At 42.9% G+C, this 21,775-nt stretch overlaps 1 protein-coding gene across 3 annotated transcripts in view; it reads left to right on the top strand.

The window, feature by feature from the left end:
- The window catches only part of LOC139288615 (ankyrin repeat and SAM domain-containing protein 1A-like), a 59,837-nt gene extending 39,129 nt beyond the window's left edge, over positions 1-20,708 (top strand). The window contains exons 15-26 of one of the 3 annotated variants that reach the window (XM_070909944.1): positions 3,090-3,159; positions 6,680-6,792; positions 13,779-13,877; positions 14,521-14,667; positions 15,237-15,344; positions 15,595-15,765; positions 15,865-16,002; positions 16,095-16,177; positions 16,277-16,361; positions 16,897-17,034; positions 18,170-18,352; positions 20,610-20,708. In XM_070909944.1, coding sequence (XP_070766045.1) covers positions 3,090-3,159; positions 6,680-6,792; positions 13,779-13,877; positions 14,521-14,667; positions 15,237-15,344; positions 15,595-15,765; positions 15,865-16,002; positions 16,095-16,177; positions 16,277-16,361; positions 16,897-17,034; positions 18,170-18,352; positions 20,610-20,708 — 1,434 coding nt within the window. Of the gene's footprint in view, positions 1-3,089; positions 3,160-6,588; positions 6,793-13,778; positions 13,878-14,520; positions 14,672-15,236; positions 15,345-15,594; positions 15,766-15,864; positions 16,003-16,094; positions 16,178-16,276; positions 16,362-16,896; positions 17,035-18,169; positions 18,383-19,087; positions 19,090-20,609 lie in introns of those variants that run through there. The other 2 variants (XM_070909946.1, XM_070909945.1) reach the window with 2 other exon arrangements.
- The last annotated feature ends 1,067 nt before the right edge of the window (positions 20,709-21,775 follow it).

The following is a 21,775-nucleotide window of genomic DNA, read 5'->3' as shown; positions in this document are numbered from 1 at the left end:
GGGACCAGCTGGTGAACATAGTGGAGCATTTAACAACAAAAGATCAGGATTTGGTAGAGACCTAAACAGAGTTTGCTATATCAACTTAAAAGGAAATGATATTTCCATGTTGTGTGCACCCCTTGTTTCCGGACAAAAAAAAATCATTTGCAGGTTTAAAGGAATAGTTTGAATTTTTTTTATTGGCTTTCTTTCTGAGAATTCAATGAGAAGATCAATACCACTGTCATGTCTATAAGGTAAATATGAACCTGCAGCCAGCAGATGGCTTTACTTAGTGTTGCATAAAGACTTGTAACACTGAGCTTTAGTGCTGCTGGTAGGCAGATTTTATTACCTTTGGACAGAGCTAGGCTTGCTCATTTACCCCTTCTTCCGGTCTTTGTGCTAAGCTAAGCTAACTGGCTACTGGTGGTAGCTTCATATTTACTGTACAGACATGAGAGTGGTATCAATCTAGTCAAACTGTTCCTTTAATTTGTTGGGGAGGGTGAAAAGAAGCAAAAGCTGGTAACCTCCTACACCCACTCAGCATCACCCATTATTCCTCAAATGGTAAAGCTGTTTATTCTACATCTGCCTGGAGAAACTCAGAGACAGCATGTTACAAGAACAACTCACGTGTTTACATTATGTGTGATTATCTGCATCTGCAATAGGAAATGCTAATTTTATTTTTTGTTGACCACCTCCTTTAAAAGTATGTGGAGAATATTTTCTGTTTGGTTGAATCCAGTTTTGTCATCACTAAAGCAAAGATAAAACCCCTGACGCATACAGAGACACTGCCATACCAACAGTAGCCATCTATTTTTGCTGACTCATCAGGGTCTTTGCTCAGGTAGGAGGAATGCTGCCAATTCGCCATCAACACTCCTGTTTAATGGCTGATGTAGTGGACATGTGGTGCTCATGGATGGAGGTTATTTGTCAAGCTTGTGTGACTGATCTACCATCTGGTCAATATGCAGGATTCTAATCAGCAGTATGGACAAGTAACATCGGGCAGATGGATTACTAAAATAATGTCATCTCTCGTGTCCTCCTTTCCTTCCTAGAAATATTAACATGCTGCTTCAACTCTCCACACTGAGCAGCTGTAGCAACCTCGAAGGGTCAAAACTCAAAACTAGGTGGAGACATTGCATGCCAGTAGAGGGCAGCACCTGAGGTGTTTTTCCTGTGAGGTGTTGAGGATTAATGTTGAACATGAGCATAACGGAAGGCAGTGTAAAACAGTGACGTGTGAGTGTGATCTTTAGTTTCCCCGATGGCTGATTGATTCTCTGTCCTGGTCCACCCCACGGATTCTTCAATGATTTAATCATTACAAAGACAGTTTTCCATTTGAAAATGGGTTTCAGTTACATTCAGTTTAATGTTTTCTGTACCAGCTGTGTAGGGGATCTTTGTATAGAACAGGATGATTAAATTCTTCTTGCCAGAGAATAGCTGGCAGAGTGTAGGTAGGTGCAGGAAGGACGACAAAACAAAACCCTGAATTTTCTCTTAGCAGAAACCGACGACTTCTCCCTCCACAAAACAGCGAAGATCAAATTCCTTTGACTGCGTAAGACGTCCACCTTCATATAAATATCTCCTGGGGGTTTGGCTCTGTCCTCTTCTGGGGCATTCTTTGTAATGGTTGATGGGATCCTTTCAAGTTTCACGAACCCCTTTGGAATGACATAATCTCGGTGATTATTCATTTCTTCTTCTAAGCAAGTCTAGAAGCTTTTAATTTACTATGAACTATCCAGTCTGACAGCAGCACATTTGATAAATGCATTATTCTTCAAAGTTAGATTTCTGTCTCCGCTCCTCTGACCAACATTTCTCTTAAAATGACGTAGCGTTTCACTGCTAAACATCCACGTACAGATTGGTGATAAGAACCTAACAAATGTAGACTTTAGTCTCCTGATGGCACTTTATTGCCTTTTATATAATTATACTAATGGGGACACATAACCTGTCTGGGAGCTTTTGGAGCAGCAGCCAGAACTTGTACTCTGTAGCCAGTGGCAAGACAGTCGCTTTCAGATAAAATGTTTCCAAAAGGGCAGAATAAAGATAGCTAGAGTTGGAGTGACAGCACCTGGCAGGTGTGACAGCAGCACTGTCAGCCTCTACCTTTTCATTTTCTGCGCTCCCAATGTGCATGCATACTCATACACATACACATGCATTGGTTTGAAAGGGGAAGCCATATTTCTGTGCTGTGATGGGTGTAATATTGCAGCTCAATGGCCCACTGCTGCTTCAGTGCCCTTTATGGATGCATTTGAAGGAAATGACAGTATTCTGATTGTGTATGACACGTGGACATCAGTGACTATGCTTGGAGACACCACTTTAGTAATGTTCGCATGCATTCTGTAGAGAGGCATGACATTTCTGCAAGAAAACATGGGAATCTGGGCATGTTTTCCGTTTTAGTTATTGCTCTTTCTTCTCAGGCTCTCTGTATATTCAACTCTTTCTTTGCTTTGTATTAATAAAGAAACAACAGGTAATTGTTACAAGTGTTATTGGAGAAATCATTACGACACAGCTAGTCTAACTTGCTAACAGAGTATTTTCTCAGGTAGTTTTATAGATACATGAAAAGCATGAATCTCCTGCCATTGTTTCCATATCTCTTTCTCTTAGCTTGATTGCCCTGAGACAACTTTTCCTTTGTGATCATTTACATCCAATCGTGAGACAGGGATGACTGTGTAAGTCAGTATTGTTTTGGCTGTGGGCAGCAGAGCAGACGCTGCTACCTCCAGCCAAGAGCCAATAGAAGTGACTGTAATGCTGTGGCCATAAATGAGATGTAAAGGCAATCAACCATGGTGCAGTTGCTTAAGATGCCCTTCAAATTTTTTATTTATGTGTCTTCATAAAACTCCTTTGACTTACTGTTATCTCGCTAAAGGTGCCTGTAACACTGTCATTTGCGGTTGCAGGGTGACTGTAACGTCTGGTGGTGTATTGTTTAAGGCTTCGGGACATTTCTCTGTATTTTTTGCTGGTGAGAGGTGGAGGCTAAACTACGGCGTCTCCTCCAGGTTCTTATCTCTCTCTCCTGTTCCTGTCCTCAGATCGAGAAGATCATGACACTGATTGGTGCTGGCATCGATTTTTCCAGAGATCAGCAATATGCTACACCAGGTAGAGTATGCTCATTATTGCCCTTTCATGCTGTTAATTATGTTATTCATGTTAATTAGAGTTCGACACCTAAGAAATTGAGTGGGTTATTTCACATTCGAAAATGAATTATCGATGAAAGCTGAAAGTTGGAGGGTGGAAAAGGAGGGAACTCTTTTTCTTTTGCTCTCAGTGCTGATTTTTATCTGCTTTTAGTCACCTCTGTAACACATTTCACCACTGTTGCATTATTAATCTCTTGTGAATCTTACTGTGAGTCCTCCAGGTTTGAAGGTAAAAACCCTAACTTACCCATTTGGCTGCAGTAAGAGATTTCAGTGGGCAGATTAACAATGTATTTCTTTGCCTGCATTTACCCGAAACCTTTAATCAGCTTTTGTGTGTGTTGCACATGGGTTCATTGTCACGGGAACTTCTTTGACAATGGTTGCCTTCCCATGCTTTCTACTATACACCTTGGATTTTCTTTGTAATCATCAAGTTATTTGATCCGTATCAGTGCCCTCGAGGGAAATTTAACAGGTGCCTGGGAGACATGGTCAATGAAGGAGGCACCCGAAAACAAATTGCGATTCAGTTAACAACAGAGAGTTGGGTAGAAACGTAGAATGGGGGTCGACAGTTGGTCTGTTTTTAATTGAGTAGATGAAGAGAGGAATCAGCATTAGCAGCTACAGAGAAAGGTAAGTTAACGCTTCTGAATTGTTCTTTTCATCTGGTGGTTTAGAGAATAGAAAGGAGACCCACTGGATTTGGCTTGTCATGGCAGCGGTTGCTCTCGTGTGTGACACAAACAAGCTTGTTTTCAAGCCAAAGGGGCCAAGCCAGGTACCAAGTACTGGTCTCTACATCTACCTTGGAAGGTACCAGGTGTATTTTTATTTTGAAGACCTAAGTGCCTGAGAGACACGTTGTTAGATCTATGATGTCTTTGTGTTAAGGATTCTGTACCTGCGCTACTGTTATTCTTTAGGCTTTTCAAAAGCCTGTCGTCAGGGTTGATGGATGGTGCCCGGGGACTGTAGCAGTAAACCCGAACAATCGACTCCTCCCCTTCAGGTTTCACATTATTCAACATTCACCTCCAGTTTACGCTTTGCCTCACACATTTTAATATATTTAAGCAATACAGCAGCACCCACTGTGCCTTTGCAGAAAGTTGTCTGTCTTCTTACTTCAGCCCTCTTGTTTGTTATGCCCTGCACTGGAGTGAGCTGTTTAAATATTAAAAAGCACGCATGTCAGTGGATGAGCTCATTTTGCTTTGTGGACTTGAGGAAAGCTGAGACCACTGCAGTAAAGTAGTTAGCGCCCCATCACTGGCTGGATCTGTCTGGTCTGAAAACATGCTCCCAGTCTGAATCTACTCGCACACTGTGTGTGTGTGTGTGTGTGTGTGTGTGTGTGTGTGTGTGTGTGTGCCTCCCAGCCGCCCATGCCCACGGCTCCGTCTCAATGAAGCTGCTGTCGGGCGGCCAGCAAGGGACTCGGCTGCAGATGAGAGAAGCCGCGTCACCCCCCTCCCCCCCTCTGATTAAGTCCAGTGTTTGCCTCCTCTCAGTGTTGACTGGAGAGCAGTGATGTCTCTCGCTGATTGGCTTTGTTCCTGCAGTCTCTTGTACTTTCCTCCCCTCTGCTGATTGACCTCTACATCAGAGGGAAAGAGATGGTGGAGGAAACCTAACGAGTGTGAGAAAAGAAGAGGCTGATGTACAGAAGCTGCAGAAACTCAAGAGCAAATGCAAGTAATGAGGGGTGGGAGGTCTGTAGCTGAAGCGGTAGCTCACGCTGACAAAGAGCAGCCACCTGCAGTGTTTCTGAGAGAGAGAGAGAGAGAGAGAGAGAGAGAGAGAGAGAGAGAGAGAGAGAGAGGGAGAGAGAGAGGGAGGGAGGAGTGGAGAAGCGCATGCAATGAGGAGAGAGAGAGTGTAAGGGAGGAGAGAGGAATTGCAGGCAGCAGAATTGTGAACAGCCAGGACAATAGAAGGACGCCACCTCGGCATCTGTAGGATTAGGTGGTCCGAGTGGACTACAGAGATTTTTTTTGTAGATGTGGCTGCTGCTGGACTGAGCAGAGACAGTTTCAGCACTCTCTTGTCTGCAGAGGAGTTCATTCTGGGGGGGCAGCTATTACTAAAGTGCTCTTTGAAGTAGCTGATTGGATCCTTGACTGGATTTTTTTTTTCTTTCCTTGACACATTTCCAAGCTTCTGGAGTGACCAAATGGGATTTATGACGTGAAACTCCTCTACAACAGGATTGGTTTTGCACCAGGTTGAATAGATGATGAGAGCAATGACGAAGGGAATAGGAAGCTTTAAAATGTGCATTTTACACATTGATTTAGTTTCAGGTTATGATATCTGTTTGTTGTCGTAGACTGTCAGCTTTCTTTGTGTGTTGTCCTGCACATGGTAAAACAGATCTGGCCGACATGTAACTCTTTCCTATGAACCATAAAATGATTTACTCTGTCAACTTTTAACTGTGGTTGAGATGCAGTTACGTCAACTGTGTTCTCTCGAATGCCCACAACAAATAAAAGGGAGACGATATATACTTGCAAATCTCATCTAAACTAAATTACGAGTTAAAAGTAAGTACACCAAATTTAAATGTGTAATAACTGATTCCCATGGTATAAAATGTGTTTTTTGCTCTGAAAGTGAGTTAAAATGTACCAGTAAGGTGTTGACAGCGGTAGAGGCAGTCATCTGTCCTTGTACAGGTTAGGCTGCTCCCAGGCTGCTGACAGCCGTCAGTGTAGCTCTTTTTCTCAATCAATCTCAGCACAGGACAGTCGTGTCGCAGGTTTCTGTGTGCCCGTGTGAACACTGTTCTGAGCTAGATTCCTGTCGGGACCGTGCGTGGTGGATTATATGCTGAGTAGGTTGGATCTGTGAATCAGGGACGAGCCTGTTTGGTAATTAACCGTCTCCAAAGAAGAAGGAACAAAGTTTCCAAAGACCTTTCCATGTGGCTGAAACACATTACCATCCCTGGAACAAGTCCACTGTTCTGACCTGCTGCTCTTCTCTCTGACCTCCCTGAGTTTCTCTTCATTACAAAACTGAAGATGAATTAAATCAGCTGCAAGCTTTTATTTTTGGACACTTTGACTTTTTTACAAGTCGGAAATGAAATGTTTTGTTACATTTGCAACAGTTAAGTGAGGCAGCGTCTTGTTGATTGTAAATGTGTTTTTGGCTGACTGTCATACTTAGGAATTTTGTGGATATTAGCTGGTAGTCCACCAGCTCATATCCCTTTTGATAATCACCTTCACCCCTGAGATCAGGGGTACTTTAGTCCACTTTGGGTGACTGTGGTTCGGCCCCCGCTGCCGTGCGGGAGCTGACGCCCTGTCCACAGAGCAAGCTGTCTCCCCCGCCGTCCTGTTGCTGGTGCGCTCGGCTCTGCTGGCCGAGAATGATGTGGCAATGCCACGTCTCATCCTCAGAGTGCCGCTGCTACCGGCTGAAAGGTTTCTCCCTCCTGAAGCGCTTTCCCCTGTCAGCAGGTGCTGCAGGCCGGCTGCTGGACCAGCCTGTGGGAGACTGGCTGGAGCACGTGGGGCTGCCGCAGTACGAGAGCAAACTACTCCTGAACGGTTTCGACGACCTGCACTACATGGTGAGTTCCTCACTTCTTTAAGATTATGTCCAAATTGACCTTAATTGACTATATTGCTCTTGACTGTTGTATCCACTTACGTTTGTCATGCCTTTCCTCACTTTTATGATCTTTTTTCTCTTGTCTTGCTCCTACTTAACTCCAGTTTGTGTCTTTGTGCATTAATCCAATTGAATCCACCCTCCATTAGCTGTGAGATGATCCCATTAGCTTTGTCTGAAGTTCAATTAGCTGAAATCCGGGAACGACCCCTCCCACTTTATCATGAGTCCGACTTGTTTTTCTGCAGCTACAAGATTTTATTACAGGAAGCATTTATTCTGGGTGGATTCAGCACATAATATCACATCAATCTATATCACAAATTACATTACATGCTTTATAAAATTCACAATGTTCTTTTTTTGATTCAAGGACAGAATCTTTCCTTTCCTTGGGCAGAGCATTCATTGATGTCTGCTAGATTTGCACATCCGTTCAACTAGACAATATGCAGTTTGATCTGTGCTGTCAAATATTTAATTACAGCAACTTTGATATCATTGCGCCCGGTTACACGTTGAATCAGGTTTATGCTGCACTCTCAGGCTTCCAGACAGTCTGTCTCCAGCACAGCAGGCTGCTGTCGTGGCCTCTCACTTACAGTCAGTGGGCCGGCTGCCTGAGAAGCAGCTGATGCTCGGCCAGAATGGAGGAGCGTCTCAGTGAGCAATGGGATGCTATTGCCAAGCTGACAAGTTTATGGAGCCCACAGTGTGTGACGCCACTATGAGTTGGCTCTGTTGCCTTTGTCAGTAATGAGGACTGATGGAGGAGAGAACGAGGGACCGAGCTGGTAGGCTGAGCCAGTGGGCATGTTGGAAATGAAGACAGCCATCTTATCTGTCAAGAGGAAAACTCTTTCCTCCTCCGTCAGGCCCATCAAACACCATGAGCCATGTGTTCGCTGGTTTTCATCCCATCCAAACACCGCACTTGATTTGATTTCCCTGATCACGTGTTTGGTGGCAAAACATGAATGTACCTGCAGGAAGACAACAACATTCACATGTGTCTTCACACAATAGTATGAATGATTGAATGAAGTTATTATTATTGTCTAATGCAACATAGCCCACTATGCCCTGCCCACATGGGCTGATAAGATTCCACAAATTTTAAAACCATACCAAAAAAAAAGCCTCCAAAACTAAGGAAAACCAACTTGAAACAAAAAGAAATCATAAATCACTGACAAAAACACTTAGTATGTAAAAGTGGAGAAATCATAATTAAGTAAATACTAATTAAATAGTCCATCTTGCCTTCTTTTCCAGGCGTTAAGAAGTTGGACCACCTTTTGTCCCTGAACTGTTACCCTTCTGAAGACGTGTACAGTATGTGACGATGTAAACAGGAAGGGTGCTAAATTCAATTGCCTGTGCACATTGTGTTAAGCTAACATGTGTAGCTGGCAATGTCACTTTGATTTACGAGACACAAGGTCAAATATACAGTAGCCTCAGCACTCCACACGTTCCTCCTTGATTCAGTCACGTTGTGTTACCTTTGCAGACCTTAGGTAAAAGTGAAAAAAAAAGATTATTTCGGTTTTGCCCCTGTCATGTCAGTAGCAGGTTGTATCTTCAAAGGTATTTTCATGATCCAACAGATGTTTTCCGTCTGCCTGGAAAGATAAAATGTTTGCCCGGGGTGAATCCAGTGTTTAAATCTCCACAGACTACAAAGGCTGAGAAATTATTTAATTCGAGAGCAACTACCTCAAAAATCAGCAGTGACGAGCTGAGCCCAACCCCACACTGAAACGAATAGAATACAGTGGACAGTGTAAATACAGTAGGGCGGCTAACAAATGCAGCTAAACGTCATGCAACCGAATATGAGCCGCCTTTCTCTCCAATTCCAATAGGGATGGAGTTACTTATAGTCCTTTTTGATCTTTCCTTGTTTGGAGAGAATTTATGCCCCTGACAACACTACGGTCAATGTTTATGTCTTGCCAAATGAAAGTCAGTGTTGATTGTTGGTTTTTGTTATTTAAGGTGTGTCAAGTAGACTTGTAAATATTGTAAATTAGGACGTCTTACTGAGCCTCAATGGTGTGCAGGGGCCAAAATGTCAATCCATCCTGTCTAATTTTGCCAATAATGTTTTACTGTTATGGATAGCGTTACAAAGCTAGAAACATTACACTGAAGGCCAGATTAAATGGGAATGTTTCGTGCTCTTCCATAGCTTGGATTTATGCTATAGCTGTAGGAGCCAGCTGTGTCTGACTGATTTCAGTACACAATGATACTTGCATGAATAATCTACTTTATATAATCTGTGAATAGAGCAGCCGGTGTCATCAACACCCATGTTTAATTCTGTGTTGAGCTTCTGAAGTTTCTCTCTGGGTTTAATCTTCCTCCTGTCTTTTAGTCTTTCACACTCTCCTTCCTCAGCCCTGACTCCTCTTCTTTTTTCTTTTTTTTTTTCTCAAAGCGGAGAGCTGGCAATTTTTCTATCTTTAAACACGGCTTACAAAGCACCTGGCTTCCTGAAATAGAGGATTTAGAAAAAAGGCCGTGACCTTTTTTTAAAAAGCATGTCCATCCCTTCGTAAATGTTGATGAATGTTAAGAATCACAATTTGGTCTCATTTGGAAATTAGAATTACCCTCTGAGTCTCCTTGTCTTTGCTAAACGTTTCTAATTGTGTTTAATGGGCTCTTGTACATTAGGGTGAATAGAACAGGATCAGGCTGTGTTTCATTGTTGGCTGTGATACCAGACAGACACCATTGCTAGAGACTCATGGCTGACTAGAATCTACTTAAGAATATGATACTGCCTTGACTCTCCTCTATGGTTGAGCTCTTACGATAGACAGTCAAGAAGTCAAATTCATGTCAAGTGGAAAACTTTTGCATCAGCTGAGAACTTCTTCTAGTCTTCTTTTAATCCTCCCATGAGGATCAAATGCACTGAAAAACAATAGTTGAGAAACAGCATGTCAGCTGTAGCCAATGTGGAGTGAGATCACTAATTAAACAGTGTTTACTCTGCCAGTCAGACCGCTGTGATCTCTGTCTCCCCCGCAGGCTCACTCCAGAAGTGGATCAAAAACAGCAGTGATTGTATTGTGTTCAAGCACCGAAGCAGAGACAAGCCTCTTCTGAAACCAATTAGATGCTTTTTATCGACTCGTGGAGCAAATGTCCCGATGAAACAAGCCCCTCGCGGCCTCGCAGTCCTCCAGCCCTCGCTGGTACTGACAAGCAATGCTTGTTGAAACGAAACGGCTCCTCTTCTCTCTGCTCCACTTCTGGTGGCTGTGTCGTCAGCTGTGACAGGGTCAGCCAACGGAGCTCCAAGTTAGTTTGTATTCGAGGCAACGGTGTCGCCAATGCACTTCTTGCAGGAGCATCACTTTGTTTGAAGCTAGCATTCGTGGAGCCGGCTAGTAACTTCTTAAGACAGAGCTTTGTTTTAATCTAAAGGTTGCACCAAGGCGACAGAAACATCTGAACATGCGACATCAATTCAACTGTGTCACCTTTCTTATAAATCTCCCCCTTTTTTCTGTCCTCATTGTTACAATCTGGCATTAAATAAATGCAAAGCAATTATGTTGGAAAGAGTCAATGCCACCAAAGCCTGCAGACAAATTGGGAATTCAGTAATGGCTTCGTGCATTAGAAGCTCAAGGATTGGGAATGGATTAATTGATTTTTCTGTTGGGGTAATGGCGGTGATGTATCGTCCATTTATCTGCTTGAAAAACATTTGTGCAGGAATTAGATTTAGATAGAAGACAGGCTTCGTTTTAAAGCGTTTATTTACTATCTTTGCACATTCTGTCACTGTTTCCTCATAGCCTTTTTTTTTATCTCATGACGGCCTGTTCAGGAGGACAAACTATGATTTCCAGTGCTGTTGGTTGGCTGTCCTTTACACTGCCGGGACGAGTGATCCGTGCCCTCGAGCCCCTGCCCTGAATTCAGAGTGCTTTTAAACCATAGGGACCGCTGTGGCCGCTTTCTGGATAGGCGGAGGACAGCGCAGCATTTTAATGAGAGGACAGGGGAAAGCAAAGATGGATGGGGGCCACACAAGCACAGACACAAAACCACCTAGTTTACACTACTCTAGATGTATTCCTTTCAGCCATGTTGTGCTGATGTAAGCTTTCTCTCAACTAATGTATTCTCACTTTTAGACCTGCTGAGCCTGTGGTGAGGGGGAAAAAGTGAAACCACATTAGTCAGAGTAGAGTTTTCCCCACAGAGTTGTCCCCACCGCGTCTCTCAAGTCACACACACTGTTTGTGTTTTCAAAGTCTTTGTGTGAGGATAAATAGCTTATCAAGATACAGCACAGGTGAATGTAATATTTATGCGCGAGATGGGAGTTTCGTCCACACAGCTACCTTTCAAAGTCTAGATCCCTTTCAAGCATCTTTCACCTCATAAGGGTTCAAATTTTAAGTCCCTGCACAGTAGGATTTGGTTCAAGGTAAGAAAAGGTGGATTAGGGCTCAAACTAACAACCTTTTTTCATTATCAATTAATCTGCTGATTATTTTCTCAATTTTTTAATGAATTGTTGAATTGTTCATTATAATTTTCCAGATCTTCTAATGGTTTGTCCAAACTCAAAAAAGATATTTAGTTTACGATCATGTACGACAAAGAAAAGCAGCAAATCCTCACATTTGAGAGTCTGAAAGCAGACAATGATTAATTTTCTCAACCAATCAACCAATCTTTTCAGCTCTAATGTGGATTGAAATAAATCCTACAAATTCACACAATTCAGCTCAACTTCCAGCATTGAAATGTCCAGCTATGTCAGTTAGGGCTGCAACTAAAGTATGTAAGCAAACTATATATATATATTTTTTTTTTTTTTTTTTGATTCAACGATTAATCTATAAAATGTCATCTTGTATCAGCTTGTTTTGTCTGACCGACAAAAAACCCCCAAAGATATTAATATACAAAGACACAGAACTGAGAAAATGCTTGCAGCATTTTTTGCTTGATAAATGCCTTAAACAGATAATCAATTATTAAAATAAACACACATGGCCCAATAGGCCTTTTTCATAGCAGACATTTTGTTCAGATAACATAATTGGCTTTATCACATCAAACATTTTGACAAGCCACAATATCTGCAGAGAAAAATATGTAGATTGGTTGTTTCCTGTGCTGCTTACCTCAGTGATGGATATCATAAACTGCATCTTAAAATTCTGTTAAGTTCAGTAAACAGAAAACTTTGGGTGGAACAAAGCATAAAGCAGGCCCTCAGGAATCAGGATAGCCAAACTACACAGGAAAAACATGAAAAGCTAAATAGCTGCATTAAAACACATCTACTTAACTGTAAAAAGTGCAGAAAACAACCCAGGAAACGGGTGCAAAGACGGTAGATTCAGTCAGCTATATCTCCCCCCACAGAGCCATTTATCAGTTAATCTCCAGTGGGACGGTAATGCAATGATCCGTGCACATTGAAAGTGCTGTTATCCATCCAGCTCTCCAAATAGTTTCAATCCTCAGCTGGAGAGCCAGCGATCAGCGTGTTGCTGCTCAGAGATAATGGGCTTTAAGTTGTCAGTTTAGTGCGAGGTATTAAGAAAGCAAAAGAGTTGCGTCATGATGAATATGAGCTCTAACTCGGGCCACGTTTCACCAGAGTTGATGACCGACATAACTTCATTTTGCTCTCAACTTTGTTGACTTGTCTTTCGTTTTCTGTCTTTCTGTCCTTTGTCTCTGCCTTTCGTCTTTCTGTTCATCTTTCTGTCAGTCTGTGTTTGTCTTTCTTTCTGACTTTCTTTGTTTTAGCAAAATTGTTGATTAACATTGAGATTCCACAAGCAGCATTACGCAGATTACTCTGCAGTTTTTACTCTTGCTGACAGACTCGCCCCTCCCCTCTGCTCATCTTTTCCACCCCTTGTTTGCATCTACAGCGTCTGCATGAAAAACAGGCTGTCAGGTTTGACCTACAGACAGCTTCTCTTCTATCCCGTTGCTGGTGTGTGTGTGTGTGTGTGTGTGTGTGTGTGTGTGTGTGTGTGTGTGTGTGTGTGTGTGTGTGTGTGTGTGTGTGTGTGAGTGTGAATGTGTGTGCAGAGGTGAGCGCCATAGGATTAGCCTGAGGTTCATATTGAAGAGTCAGCCACATGTGCCCTGAGCCGTCACAATTTGTTCCTGAGGCAGCAGCTCCCTTGGAGCATCGTGATACTTTAACACATGAGATTTAGTTGCTGACCCCGTCTTTAGAAGTAACACAGCTAGCACTTATAGCTCACTGTTCTGCAGTCAGTTAGATGGACTTGGAGCTCTTACTGGTCACCTGAGTAGTAATGCTTTGTAATGACTCATTTACTTTGACTGTAAGACCTTTTATATCAGCGAACAGGTGAATGAATGACGTTCAGTGTAGAAATAGAGGCTTTCCTTTTACATGTCAGGCTGTTTTGACATTTTCCCCTGCAGCCATCAGTTACAATCAAGTATTGATGCACTAGTATTCTACCCCTCCATCTCATATCGCTGACCACTCTGCAGGCCTGACATTGATTTATCGCTCCTTTCTCCATTATCCATTACCTGCCACAAAGGTGGTACTGTGTGTAACCAAAGACGGGTCTGACCATTATTCACACACATCCCTGTCAGGCCCCCCCACACACACACACTTACATCTCATTTAAGGGGTTATCGACATGGCCCCCTTGCTACAGTCTTGGTCCCAGGGAGGAGTTTGAACATCATCTCACTCAGGAGTAATTGACCTTTTTTCTGCAATGGTAGCATTACTTGTGGTCAATACTCAGCCTGCAGCACAGGCTCTTCTCGTGGGGGATTTGTCTAAACTAGATTGGACCCATACAGTCTGTGTTTTAGGTTGTCATAGATGATTTGGACGTAGTGAAGGCTCATGTCATTTAACAGAGATCCTGTTTTTTGTGTTTTGTTCTATAGGGGAGCAATGTAATGGAGGACCAGGACTTGAGAGAGATCGGCATCACAGACCCAAGCCACAGAAAGAAGATCCTGCATGCAGCGCGTTCGTTACCCAAGGTGACAAATCATTGATTACTACTTCAGTACTCAGCATAGTATTCGATGTCTTGCATTGCATCTGATGTTAGATTACAAGGTGCTAATCTCCCTTTAATGCCAAGACAGTGGTGGAAAGTAACTAAGTACATTTACCTAAGTACTGTACTTTTTAAAGTACTATTTATCACTGGACTAAACTACCAAACTGTATATAAAGTAGTATATGTTGTATATATATATATATAAACTAGCTCCACCTTGATCAACTACAACAATAAAAGGCTGCTTACACATTGTTGCATCAATATCAAAAATCTAATAATATAATATATAATAACATATCAGTTACAGGGGCCATCATTCTGCAGAATCAGTACTTTTGATACTTAAAGTACATTTAGCTGATAATACTTATGTCCTTTTTGAATGCAGGACTCCTACTTCTACTTTTACTTCTAATGGAGTTTTATTTACAGTGTTGTATTGGTACTTTTACTGGAGACTACTTCTTTCACCACTGCAGTAGTGTAAATGTAACCTATAGTCTGTTACCTTCCTCGAGTCGTACAAATATACATTTTATGAGGTTATTGAAACAAGTTTCTTCAAATTGTCTCGAAGCCCTCAAAGCATCAGTGAATGATTAAGTCGTCTCCTACAGGTGAAGGCGCTGGGCTGTGACGGCAGCAGCTCCCTGTCCTCTTGGTTGGAGAATCTGGGCCTGCATGAGTACTTACACAACTTCCTGGCCAGTGGCTACCGCTCTCTGGACTGTGTCAAAAACCTCTGGGAACTGGAGATTGTCAATGTGAGTCACTGTGACGTATGTGCACTAGGAGGAGTATCAGAGGGTGAAATTAGTTTTACAGTGGGTGAAAATCCAGGGTAAGGGTCAAGTTTGGCAGTTTACTCCAGCTGCAGTTTGAGGAGGCAGGGAACTCAAACTCTGTGGGCAAACACACACGATGTTGGTGTTGAATACTGGGGAAGCTCTTTCCAATTCTTAAATTGGTTAAAGGTTCAAAGGTCAGAAAACAAACCAGTAATATTTGAGGAAGTGACAGTTAAAGAGGCAGTGAATACCTCACCTTTGAGAAACCAAACTCACTTGTTTGGACACCTGCGCATCCAACCTGTTAAGTATGCTGCATATCGATATGGCAAGGTTATGCAGAGGAAACAAGACAAAGTGCTTTAGTGAGAGTCTCATTTAAGGATCTCATTTAAGGTTAGAGGCTTGAGGATTTCAGGGAAAGTTATTATGACAAGTTAAGTAGCAGTGTCTGATGTTTCTTGGTATGCCTCCAACTTTCCAGCACTTCTGCTTCCTCAAGTGCTGCCCCACATGTTCACCAGATAATTTCCTCTTTCCTTCAGGTGCTAAAGATCTCCCTACTTGGTCACAGGAAACGCATCATTGCTTCCTTAGCAGAGAGGCCCTATGAGGAGCCTCCAGTCAAGCCTCCTCGTTTGTCTCAGATCAGGGTGAGGACCTGAAGACTCCTACACAGTTGTACAAACTTTAAGTTTACACTCATCTGCATTTTTCTTTTCACACCCTTTGAAATTACTCGTGTGGTAAGAAGGCATGAATGAGAGTTTGATGGTTTTCCCCCTCTCTGTTAGTTTCAATCATTTAATTGTTTTTAGTCCACACATTCTGCAGGTTTTTTGTAAAAGACGAAGGACTGTCACTCGTGGGACAACTAAACATGTCCGACCCTGTCTTCCCTAGTGCCAAGACTTGCCTGGATCCCAGACCTCGTCTCCCCTCAGTCAGATGGAATCCTACACAGGACGCTCAATGGACCCTCTGCTGCCAGTTGGAGAGCCAGGGAGGAAAAAAGTGCACGAAACCGACTACGACGTTACCCAAAGATATCGCAGTGAACGACACAGATCACACGTATGTTTAGGTTTATCTTTATACCTCATTTCAGCAGTCCTCCAGTATGTGATGTAGTGATTATAGCTGGCCATTCTTACAATAATACTTAATTTCCAGGAACGGTATGAAGATCGGCATCGAGAGCCCCGTCTGACCCTACGGCCGCCTAGTCTGGCAGCACCGTACGCCCCAGTCCAGAACTGGCACCATCAACCTGAGAAACTCATCTTTGAATCCTGCGCTTACGAAGCCAGTGTACGTTTACGCCGCTCTCCTTCCTCCATGATGCAGTTTTCACTGAACAGATACGCCAACACTCAGTTTCTCTCTCTTCTATTCCCTTGCAGTACCTCGGCTCCATGCTTATTAAGGATCTACGGGGTACCGAGTCCACGCAGGATGCCTGTGCCAAAATGCGGGTATGCTACAAGTTTCCTCTCCGATCTCAGGACATGATATATTTAGTATAAGTGAACAGTAAATCATCTTTAGGTCCTTTCTTTCATGTTCTTTTTTTTCCCCTCCAGAGGTCGACAGAACAAATGAGAAAAGTCCCTACCATCGTCCTCTCGATCACCTACAAGGGTGTAAAGTTCATTGACGCAGCCAATAAGGTTAGCTACTACATGCACACACCACCCTGCTCGATGTGAAAGTTCACCTTTTAACCGTGCGTGTCTTTCGAGTCATGTTATACATCAAGCTGAACCCAGTGTTGTAATATTTTGAAATCATGTGCGTGAACGCGTTACAGTCAAAACATCACGCTGTTTCTTTTCTGTGATTGTGAATGTCATGCCTGCCAGTTTGCAAGTTATGTTAGATTTGTTCATGTTACCTCAAGTGTGCTCATATTGACATTTATTTGACATTAATAAAAAAAAAAAGATTCTGAAAGGTTGCCTTGGAAGCTCAGCACCGTATTACTTTGTAAGACTACACTTTACTGCGATGGCTGTGACTCGTCTTTACTGGCTGTCGCTCGTCATATTTATAAATCATATTTTATGATATACATAATGCACCACATCGCATTGAAGTTCTATGTGACATAGGTTAGTATCCTGTTTGAGTTGCAATAATACCATCAAATGTATAGTCTGTATAGTCCCATTACTGAGACTTCTACTGCCTCTCTTCTCGGTGCAGAACATCATCGCAGAGCATGAGATCCGTAATATTTCGTGTGCAGCCCAGGACCCAGAGGACTTGTGCACATTTGCCTACATCACAAAGGACCTGCAGACCAGCCACCACTACTGCCATGTGTTCAGCACAGTAGACGTGGTAAGGACACTCTCACTGCCCCACCCCCCTGTGTTCAACTGAAAACACACAGCTTTATCCATGTCAGAGTGAATTATGTCAGATGGTTTTTGTAACACAAACAAGGTGAAAATACTGGAACGAGAATTTCTAGCGCATGTTGAAAACTTTCCTCTCTGGTAAATTTGAATTCCTCCAACATCATCTTACACTGAGGAGATGTGACAGCCTGCACGGTCAACACTGTTATCTCTAGACGGCCCTATCTCCTCACGCTTCAGTTGGAGTTGATTGCCTCGTCGTAGACACAGTGCCACTCTAGCCATGATAACTAGCCCTCCATTACCCACTCTGTCCCCCCTGAGATCTGATGATTATCCTGCTAATCTGCCTCATAATGCAACCAGGGTCATTCCAGACTAAAGTCAGCCTAACAATGCTCAGCTTCCTCGGTTCTCTGAGCTCTGTGAAGTCCCCTGTGGGGCTGAAACAAGGGGCCGCCCCTCAGCAGTGCTAAAGCAGTTTGATAACCATCAAAGGCCACAGCAGTCATGAGATGTGATTAGTTATTTTAAACTGTATTGACCATACTGCTGCTATCAGCTTCCGCCAGACACCATCCTCACCACACTGTGAGGGAACAAGTCAGGCAAGAGGCACATCACGGCATTAAGTATACAGATGACGTGTTTCTCTCAGGGCAGATTCTTCATCGAAGGATATGCAGATGATTTCAGAGCTCTGTGTTCTGTGTCTGTTCACACCACATGATTGCTTCCCCAGGCATGTAGTGTGAAGCTTGAATCCTCTGTCTTCAGTCTGAGGTGCTTGTTCATATTTGGAAGCTGTCAGGGTATAACAATAGAGTGCAGAAGCAGCTTTAACACTAAGCTACAGCAGATGTATCCAGTTCAGGTACTGAGGGGAGGGGGGGAGGGCTGCTTGCTGCTGCAAAATACTCCAGAGATAACTGCCGCTTCTTCTTGTTATGCAATTTTGTTTTGAAGAAGTTTTAGGGAAACAAAACTTTATTCTGATATCTTTCGATGTCTCACTGCAAGCTGAGTGTAGTGTTGTTCTCTGGGCTAGGAGACTCCAAGTCCAGAACACTGAAAAAGGGGCGGCCTGCTCTTTCTTTTCCTCCCTTTCTGTAAAGAACCTGACCTATGAGATTATACTGACGCTAGGCCAGGCGTTTGAGGTAGCCTATCAGCTGGCTCTGCAGGCCCAGAGGACCAAACAGCACCAGAACCTCCCAGTGGGACCCGGTTCAGAGGTCATTGAGACCAAGTCCAGCCGACCTGTACCCAAACCACGAGGCAGTGTACGGAAGTCAGCGGTGAGTTGGACATCAAAGAATACATACACAGTACACACATAAATGTATGAACATTTCATGGAATAGTTTATTGGCCGTTAAGGTACTTTAAAACCGTTAGATTGCTGTAATTTGCATCAAAATTCAGGAGTCAAGTCTCAACACACAGACATAATACTCGTATTTATAGATTCAGAGGGACTTAAACTTTGATGACATCATTATGTCTGTTATGTCCAACGTGAAGCACCCATTGAAAAAAGACACTCGTTATAACTCCCAAACTTGCCTCAGAATCATCATGTTTTTAAGTTTTTTTCAGTATCAAAGTAATCCAGTGATAGTTTTCTTTACATCCATAGGTACATTGAAAACAGAAACTGCTAATAGCTAATTCGGCACACTTTTAATGGCGCCGATTTATAAATTCATTTTGTCCGAGGGCGTGCCCCACAGTGTCAGAAATTAAGTTTTGACCTCTTCAGACTTTATTTCCCTTCTCCATACACATTGGAAGTAGGTGAAGTTGTGCCAGAAACCCCTGCTCTCTTTAAAACTGAAGCACAGCATACATTACTGACTCATCCTGATGTAATTATTAATGTTTTTAGGGAAATATAATTCTAGCCTTTTCGAATGAAATCCTCACACCACATGAGACAAGTCTTAGAACATTTGTATCAGTCTACAGCTTTTCACATTATTATTATTACACTGTGCTGATGTCTGTCTGGCCATTAACATTATACTATTAAGAAGTGTGTGAATATAAATGAAGTAACTATGCCTCAGGGACCAGTCACACATCTCCGGCTGCAGCTTAATAAACTCAACAGAATCATAAGAATAAGAACGTTTACTGTCACTGTGTCTGCCTGTGTTTCTCTCACCTTTTTGTATTTTGCTATGTACATTTTCAACCTTTATTTAATCAAATGCACTTTTCCAGAAACGCCTTGCCTCACTCTCCCACAGTTACACACACTCCCACACCCATAAGCTGACCAGTATAACCACAGTCTGATCAGACTCCTCCTGTCTCATGCTACGCAAATCTATGTCAATTTCTCTCTATTTTATTTTCTCTCAAACCCTCCTCCTGTCTGTTTCTCTTGTGCTCTTTCCCTTCTTCTTCTTCTCTCTCTCTCTCTCTCTCTCTCTCTGTCTGTCTTCTTCTTCTTCTTCTTCTTCTCTCTCCTCCTGGCGGTGTTTACTTCTCCCAGGACTCTCCTCCTCTCGACAGTCGTTGCTGTTACTGTTACACCTGCACCACCCACCGTCCTTCCTTCCTACCGCTGCACTCTGCCAGCCCTGCTGCCCAGGTGCTGCCTTCACATCCTCGCCTCATCCTGTCCCACTTCCATCCTCTCACATTTTGCTTCTTTTTTTCTGCCTTCCTATTTGTTTATCCTCTCTCTGCCTTAAAACCCACATAATTCTCCATACCTTCATATTTGTTTTTAACCCATTTTTTCTTTATGAATTTATATTGCTGTTTTCATTTGTGTTGCTGTTGTTTGTAGAAAGATATATATATTAGAGCTACACTTTCCTACACTTGGTCACATGTGGACTGATTAATGCTTTGAATATTACTTTTGACTCAGGCTCCCCCTAGTGACCATCTGGTAGTAACAGAAGCAATGTTTACATTCATAGAGAGGCCCACTGGTTTAACAGTGGAACTTTAGATAGAGTACAATGTCCTAAAAGTATTGTTAGTGAAGTACACTACTTAACAAAAAAAGTTGTAAAGAGTTATAGTTGTTGACAAATAAATTAATAAACATTTATTTCTGCTTACAACTAGTGTGTTATAAACCATTTATTAAGGTCTATATACTGATTATAAATACTAAATAGGAGGGCTTGAAATAAAATGTTACCAGTGACCAGTTTAAAAACATGCCAAAGTAAATGTACAATAATTAAAACAAATACAAGAAAGTTATAATAATTAGAATTGTTAATATTAATAATACTGCTTTGCCGTGGTAGTGATCTTACTCCTTTCACTCTTCTTCTCTCTGGGTAAATGCGGTGTGTTAGTCTTAATTAATGGCAATAGAGATGTATGCATTATCACAAAGTGTATAAGATTATAGAATAAGACATTAAGCAGCCAACAGATGGGTTTGTCTGCATGTAAACAGTCACTGGACTTGATTTTGAGGCTCCTCCCCCTCTGTGACTCACTGAGTTAATTGGTCCACTGCTGTTGGGAGGCCGAGCATTTGATGCCCTCTGTTTGTGGTTACAGGGGGACATTGTGGAACAGGAGGGGGATTCTCAGTCCCAGGGCAGCGCCACGTGGCTCGTGGACCCCAAGGAATCCAAGCGCACTATCAGCACTAAGTACGAGACCACCATATTCTGAGTGGACCCCTCTTCCTCCTAACCTCTGACCTCTGGGCCTGGTCTCACCCCTCTTCCTTCCCCCTCCTTCTGTGTGCCTTTCACTGTGACTCTGTCTCTCTCTCTCTCTCTCTCTCTCTCTCTCTCCCTCTCTCTCTTTCTCTCTCTCTCTCTCTGGGCTGGACCCCTGCCCTCCCCCGCCTCCCCCCCAGCCATCACTTGTGTCCGCATCTGAAAACAACACAACCTGCGCCAGTTAAGCGAGTGCTTTGCTCCTCCCTTATGCTAAACCGCCACTGCTCCTACACTTTTTATTGATTATTAGTGCAACCCTTCCTCTTTATCAACCCTCTTCACGCTGGTATCACTCCCAGCCTGCCACTCACCTTCACTGTTTTTCTCCTCTCTGTTTACCTTGTATGCTTCCCGAACTCTGTGTACAATGCTTCCTTTTTCTTTTTCTCCCGTCAACATCCCACTATTGACTCTTGGTGATAAGCTCTTTTTTTTCTTGGTGCTTTTCCTGCTCCATTAGGCGACGGCCACTCTGAGGCTTTTCACTCTGATCTTTCAACTCTCAACTTCTCCCGAGCGCTGAGAAAATCTGATTTACCGCAGCCAAGAGTGACTCCACTGCACACATCCTGTACCTGGATGGACATGTTTCCTGAGGAAACTGAGAAACTGCTTCTGTAATTCTGTGCGTCAGTTGGACTTTGGCAGACTGTTTCTGTTCAGTGGGATTGAGAGGTCGTGGTGTTAGAGAGGTTACGCAGTAGAGGGATATTTTTCATTGACAGCGGTCTGCTCGAAGCCAAAGGAGGCTAAGATCCTAGCACTGTGATAAGGGACTTTTGGAGCTAATCAAGTAAGCATTTTGGGGGATTTTCTAGGGGTATAAAGAGGAACAGAAGAGGGCACAGAGTCTGATATGGACCTGCATGTTAGTGGTCCTCGCTGCTCCAGAAAATAGACAGTCCAAACCTTCTTAAGACTGGCATGCCCTCCTCTGTCTATCAATCAAAGCACCAGGATTTAAACTTGATGCTTCTTCTGGAGTGAACTAACTATAACTAAGCACTTTTACCA

Source organism: Enoplosus armatus, chromosome 8 (assembly GCF_043641665.1).
Source record: "Enoplosus armatus isolate fEnoArm2 chromosome 8, fEnoArm2.hap1, whole genome shotgun sequence".
Lineage (NCBI taxonomy): Eukaryota > Metazoa > Chordata > Actinopteri > Centrarchiformes > Enoplosidae > Enoplosus > Enoplosus armatus.
Note: the sequence above shows the minus strand (reverse complement) of the source record. Positions and strands in the feature narration are given on the sequence as shown.